The following is a 6235-nucleotide window of genomic DNA, read 5'->3' as shown; positions in this document are numbered from 1 at the left end:
ATTGTGTTCATTGTCCTCATTGAAAATATTTATTATACAGTAGCACAGTTGCTTCTAATCATGATGGTATAAAATGTTCTTACTTTTTAAGACCAACTTGTGGCTCTGTATAAATAAAAAGGTATGATATTCAGTGTTAATAATACCAATGTAATCAGTCAACCGGCACGACAAGCCAAAGTTAAGGCTACATTTCCCATGACACTGGACTGCCTAAATGGAAAAATTATTAACATCAAACACATAGTAAAAAAAAAGTAATGTATTATTGATACCTGTTTGTATACCCTTTTAGTTGTATAGAGGTGCTTTCACTGAGAAAATCCCATTTGCATGTTTGGTTATTAGATATGGTGGCAGTATGATGAAAAAAATATTTCTAATACCTTTACAAGAAATAAAGCTTTAAGCTGTTTGGAATGTATCACAGGGAAATGCTAATTCTGGTAAGATTTCTCCATACACTTTTCCCATATGTCTGAAAGCATACTTATTTTGTATTCCACCATAAACTATTTACTGTATTGATAGTAGGCAGTATTTTTAGAAACAGAAAATATTGTCATACACATTGACACTTCTCAGGTTTACAGTGTGTATTAAAACAGAGCAATAGCCCAAGGGAGCATATACTGTATCAGTTATAGTTTTTTTTTGCTATCACATTGAAGCAAATGCAATAAAGGTTACAGGTGCATGCAGAAATAACTCGGCCAGAACAATTGTTTTATATCTGCCTTTAATAGCAAAGCTATAAATATGGATGTCTTACAATTTATGAACTTTTTAAAATATTGAAAATATCCAGCAAATTGAGTTTGGGGTGTGTGTGTGTGTGTCACTATAATCACCAGCCCAAATATAACAAAAGCGCAATCTGGTGTACAGCTAAGGTAGGACAACCAATTGTTGCTTATAAAGAAAATGCATCACCTTTTAAGAGCTTTGGAATTCTCAGTATCACAATTACCTTTGACGTGGAACTCAATTGTTTAAAAATAAATGCAAATCGAGTCATTCTTACCTTTTAACCTCTTAATGCTTGATATGTTTCGTGTACTATCCAGTAATGCAGAATTTTATATATGCATGGTACAGTATATTATGTGACAAAAAAGGAACTAAGAAACAAAGAATACAATTGTCTTGTCTATTATAGCATAGTGGTGTCACATAGAACTAAAATATTTTGCTCCACAGTAAAATTCCAATGTTAAGTCAAGGCAATAAGCTTAACAAATACCCTTCCCTCACCCTCTGGCTTTGCTACTAATTTTAATGTAGTTTTACTATATTGCACCGGAAAGGTAGTCAGAACTGTGCTCCGAATGTACAAGCACAATGACTGTGTGGAAAGGACTTTACAGGCATACAGCGACTTACACAAGGTCACAAGTAACTGGCACTAGTTCTTGTACATGCCTGCCCCATTTCCATTGTATGTTGCCAATGAGAATCCCATTTCCCTTGTTCTTTCTTTAAGCTTAAACAATATACACTAAGGTTAAACGATGAGGAGGAATGGAACACGTACATACTGTTGATTTCATAATTCAAGCATTGAACTCTCTATTAAATAATAGTAATATTGTGCATAAGGAAATTTACTGGAAGAAAAGCATGATTGCAGTAGTTAAAAAGGAGTAAAAGACGTTTGACAACTATTAGTCTTTGTGCATTATTAGAAAACAATATGTACCCTATTGCATTGTGGTGGTCTGAAACAAAACACTGAACACAAAATGTGACTGTAGGAAAACAAGTTACAACCAGTGTAACGTAAGAAATAGTACAAAGAGCCAAGCAAAATCAAACAGATGAGTCCTTTCATATTTGAAACGATTAAAGACAAAGTTGATTTAATAGGGAAAAAAATACTTTTTTTTTTCACAAGGCGATGAAAAACAGCAAAGAGCAATACTAAAAAAGCAAAGAAAATCCAATTTATTGGCCCCTGTGGTTAAATTATCATGGATTAAAGCCATGAAAATAAAAATTTCAATTTGAAATTTTATTTAGCATGTTGCTAAATGCTCAATCAGACATCAACACTACAGCCAATATAATCGGAATATTTTTTTTTTTAAACTTGATGATCTCATACCGGGTTTTAAAAGCCAAATCAAACAGTGGCTATGGTGTAATGCTGGTTTCAGGAATGTTGACATGATCCTTATAAATGCATCCAAAAAAGGTGCAGCCTCTCCTTGCAAGTCTGGATTAAATCTCAATCACTAGTCTTATGCTTTCCCCTCCACCATAGATAGCTCTTTGATGACTCTCAGTTTGCCACTAGCGTCCACCCTGCGTTTTTCCCTTATCAGGTCCTCCAGGCTGTGAAACCTCAGCGTGTGGAGGTTGTCCTCCTCTAGGTGGAGCTTCAGGAAATACTGCAGGTTCCCTGAGTGAACCTCCCCGCCGCCTTTGAATTCCCTGTTGCCAAACTTGCACCAGGCTGCAAAGCTCTCAGAGTTAGTCCAGCAGATCTCCTCGCTTCGCAAGCCAAGGTGTCCACAGGCGTTTTGCAGGACTAGCTCGGCAGTCAGCGGCCTGTACCTGTACCAGCTATTCACTACCCTGCCCATGCACCCTCCTCCGACCTCCAACAAGCTGTCCTTGCGGATTTCCCCCAGGTGCAAGTGGATGATCTGCCCCTGGCCGACATAAACTGCCCAGTGAGGGGGCGGTGGAGGTGGGGGATCTGCGGCGGGGCAGATGAAGAGCAGTTCCAGCAGGTCTCCTGGTTTGCAAAATGACAGCAAGCCCTGTATGGGGTAGACGTGCAGGTCCTGGCTGCCTCTGAGCTTGGAGAAGATGCATTCCTGGCAGCTGAAGGCGGAGAACTCGACCTCGTTGAGGACCAGGTGCCCCTCTTCCTCGCTGGGGCTGGGATCCCTAACGCTGTATCTCTCCGGGTGGCCTCTATCGTCCAGGTCCTCTTCCTCATCCGAGAAAAAGTAAGCCACCCCGACCCGTAGCTCGTCCTTCTCGATCCCGGAGGGGTCCCCTGTCGGCAGCTCGCTGTAATTCAGGTGGGTGATGCGATCCAGTTGATTTCCCATCAATGACAGGACAAGGTGAGGTCAGTGGGGACGCCAGATCTGCAGAGGGGGGCACACAATGTTAAAAAAAAAAAAAAAGACTATCCTAGAATAAGATCTCCACTGTGATTGGCAAGATATCAAAATTTTAAACAATTTGTGGATTCTCATTACTGCAAAGAACCCCTGGGAGGGGTAAATCAGTTGATAAATAGACCCATATTTATCACCGGTAACGAAAAAGAAGAGCAGTCAGGAGTGCAGATGTCAGAGGTGAAAAGCACAGCTGCCTTCACACACAGCACCAGTGCATACCCAGCGCTTGCCCTTTTCCACTTGTTTATTTATAAAACAATCCCACATAAGTCATTTACAAGGAGAAAAATAAGTGCTCTGTATCACATTCACGTGTGATCCCCTGCCTGTCACTTCTAGCTTTGTCCATATTATTACAACTTTCTATATTAATCGTGCTATAGAAAAGGACCCACAAAAAGAAAATATACAGGCTGCATGTTGGTCAGAGAGCTGCTGTAGTATTTACTGTTTTTGCTTTGCAATGCAGAGCGGGTATTTCTTACAGGATATATCCACATCTGGGTAATGTGCTGTAGAGTGTGTACATACTCACATTGTTTGTTGCCAACTATGTTTACATATTCTTAACACATTAAGTATGCATCTTACCACAATACAGGCGCAGGTTAATTTTTTTTAAAATTAAACCAAAGACAAATTGTCAGATCCCAAATGTAAATGCGGAATATGAAGGTCCTACATACACAATACTGCCCTTGTGACAAATCTCCTAAAAAAAAGGGAAGCAACAAGGACTGGACTGGTTAGTTCATTTAAATATGACCATTCTTATTTCTAATAGCTACACGAGTCATTTAAAACACTCCCTAAAAATTGACTCCCCAAACCAACAAATCCTTCCTTGCCCTTTATGAGTCTATTCGTGACCTCTAAGATCAGGTATAAAAACAATTTGTGTGTTGATCAAACAACTTAAAATGAAGAAATCTACCGCAGGGGGGGGTGATAGAGATTAATTTAAATGCACTAACAAGAAGAGAAATATTCGTACCTGTATCGATACCCCTGCAGTGGTGAAACTCCTAAAGATTTCTTCTCGCCATGGGTGCTAGTGCTGCAGCAGAGGTGTAGGGGATGTCCCTGGCCGCTGCTCTGCCAGTTTCCCTCCCTTCTATGCTCTCCCCACAACAGAGCTTCACCTGCATTGGGACTCGGCTACTGGGCTGCGAGCCCGTGTGAGTCTAACTACAATGAGCTCTGACTTTTTAGGCTACGCCCTTACTCAGCCTCTATTGGCCGACATCACCAAAAAGGGAGGTAACCCCCGAGTCCACACAATGACCCTGCTTCTCCGCTGTCAGTCTCCAGTTAAGGGGAAGGGCTTCTTGTGAAGCTCCCCACCTCTCTTTGATCCATACTGTAGTTTGTCATCGGTAGCGCACATACTGTACTGTAGGGATTAGAGACAAACCCATTAATCTGAGGCAGGTTTCTACCCTGCACCTAGCAGGGCAGTTTGTTGTGTATTTTTTTTTTTTACAGCATAGAGGACGTGGTTAACTGTTTAGAGGCACTACCATCATACCTATTATATTATATCTATTATATAAAAATAAGTCTTTTTAATACAGTACACGCATTTTCTATAAAAGTTTTAATTCAATGCTATGAGGATACATATGCATTTTACACTCAGAAGATTTTTAATACACTGAAGTCAAAAGTGCTGTAGTGGGTGAGACATTAAATGAGGAGCGAAGAGGAAATGTACTTCCTGAGCGTTTTTAAACATTGGAAGGTTGATACAATAAGACTGTTTTACCAGCAGGTAATGTTCTTTTTCTTTGCCATGGAAACAAATTAATCTTGTTTGCCTTGTTGAATTATCCTAAAGAAAGAATGTGTAATGGTATAACCCTGCCGAACATGTTTTTATATTTACAATAGCTAACTCTGGAGCATTTTATAACTACGTGTATAATCACAGAGAATGTAAAGTAAATGCAATCTACAGTACAGAGATTATTTTTTTTTTGGAGTCAGCTTCAAGAGGACACAAATAACTTTTTGTTCACAGCTGCATTGAATTTCAGCCACCCCAGTGTACATCTGTGTTGCCCCAAAGTCGATAGCCTTTGCGCAGCCAAAGGGCAGCCAAAGGGTTTGCTGCCATTCACTGATGTTTGGTGAATGTTAAAGTGATGTTAAAGCTGCTCTATTTCAATCAAAGTCTTATATTATGCTGTCCTGCTGAGATTGGGGGTCCACACCTTATCAAGAATCAAGAGTTCCTTTCCGCTGAGACCACTGTGTCACACTGCCCGTATTTTATCTATATCTTGTGAGTAGGCTATTCATACGAGCCAAGACACATTATTGTATTAACCCATTGAGTACCAAACGGTCTACACTTAGAAGATATTTTGTTTAATTTCCCTTCCATGCTCCCCCTGGAATACACACGAACCTGCACGAATTGAGGGACCAGTGGAACCAGTACCTACCAGCTGGGTTTGAGCAGGGGGGTTTTGAACTCATTTAGTCACGTTAATTATCACGTGTGCACTGTATTTCTTTTTTTGTATCATTAGATTTGTATATAGTCACTGTTCATTGGTAGTGATCACCAGTGGAGCTAGCGCCTTTTTTTCACTTTAACACAGCACTATTTCAATCAAAGTCACCAGCCCTTTATCCCCTGTACCCAATTTTCCAACTCTATCTGTCTGAAATGTCTGTGAATTGACTGTATAACCCTGTTCTTTTAAAGTAACCATGTACTGTATTTTTATAACTCTGTGCCCAGGACATACTTGAAAACGAGAGGTAACTCTCAATGTATTACTTCCTGGTTAAACATTATTATAAATCAATAAAATTGATTTCTTTGCTAAAGGGGAAGAAACAAGAAAATGTTGCGTCAGCTGCTATTGACTTGAATGGCAATTGTAAACCTTAGTGAACCCCCGTAAAGAAATTGATATGTATAATTATCGCATACATTTATGTTTTGCCTGAATCAACTTTACCGGAGTGACTGAATACATTTGGACAGTGCTGATCCAGGCATTATCGCACGGAAACGTCAATTGTCTCCAATCGAAGTTTCCATGTGATAGTGACCTGATCGTCACTATTGCCATTCAATGTATAAC

General features: G+C 39.8%; 1 protein-coding gene across 1 annotated transcript; it reads right to left on the bottom strand.

The window, feature by feature from the left end:
* Positions 1 to 722: 722 nt before the first annotated feature.
* Positions 723 to 4332, bottom strand: LRATD1 (LRAT domain containing 1). The gene is made up of 2 exons (XM_075598385.1): positions 4132 to 4332; positions 723 to 3101 (listed from the first exon to the last, which is right to left on the bottom strand). Exon 2 carries the CDS (start codon positions 3060 to 3062, stop codon positions 2241 to 2243), a length of 822 nt encoding a protein of 273 aa, XP_075454500.1. The 5' UTR covers positions 3063 to 3101; positions 4132 to 4332; the 3' UTR covers positions 723 to 2240.
* Between the last annotated feature and the right edge of the window lie 1903 nt (positions 4333 to 6235).

The sequence above is a fragment of the Ascaphus truei genome, chromosome 4 (assembly GCF_040206685.1).
Source record: "Ascaphus truei isolate aAscTru1 chromosome 4, aAscTru1.hap1, whole genome shotgun sequence".
NCBI classification, from domain to species: domain Eukaryota; kingdom Metazoa; phylum Chordata; class Amphibia; order Anura; family Ascaphidae; genus Ascaphus; species Ascaphus truei.
The sequence above is the reverse complement of the archived record's forward strand: the minus strand, read 5'-3'. Positions and strand labels throughout refer to the sequence as shown.

Excerpts from the sequence above, each read along its gene's own strand:
- LRATD1 (XM_075598385.1), bottom strand. The coding sequence starts at position 3,062 with ATGGGAAATCAACTGGATCGCATCACCCACCTGAATTACAGCGAGCTG.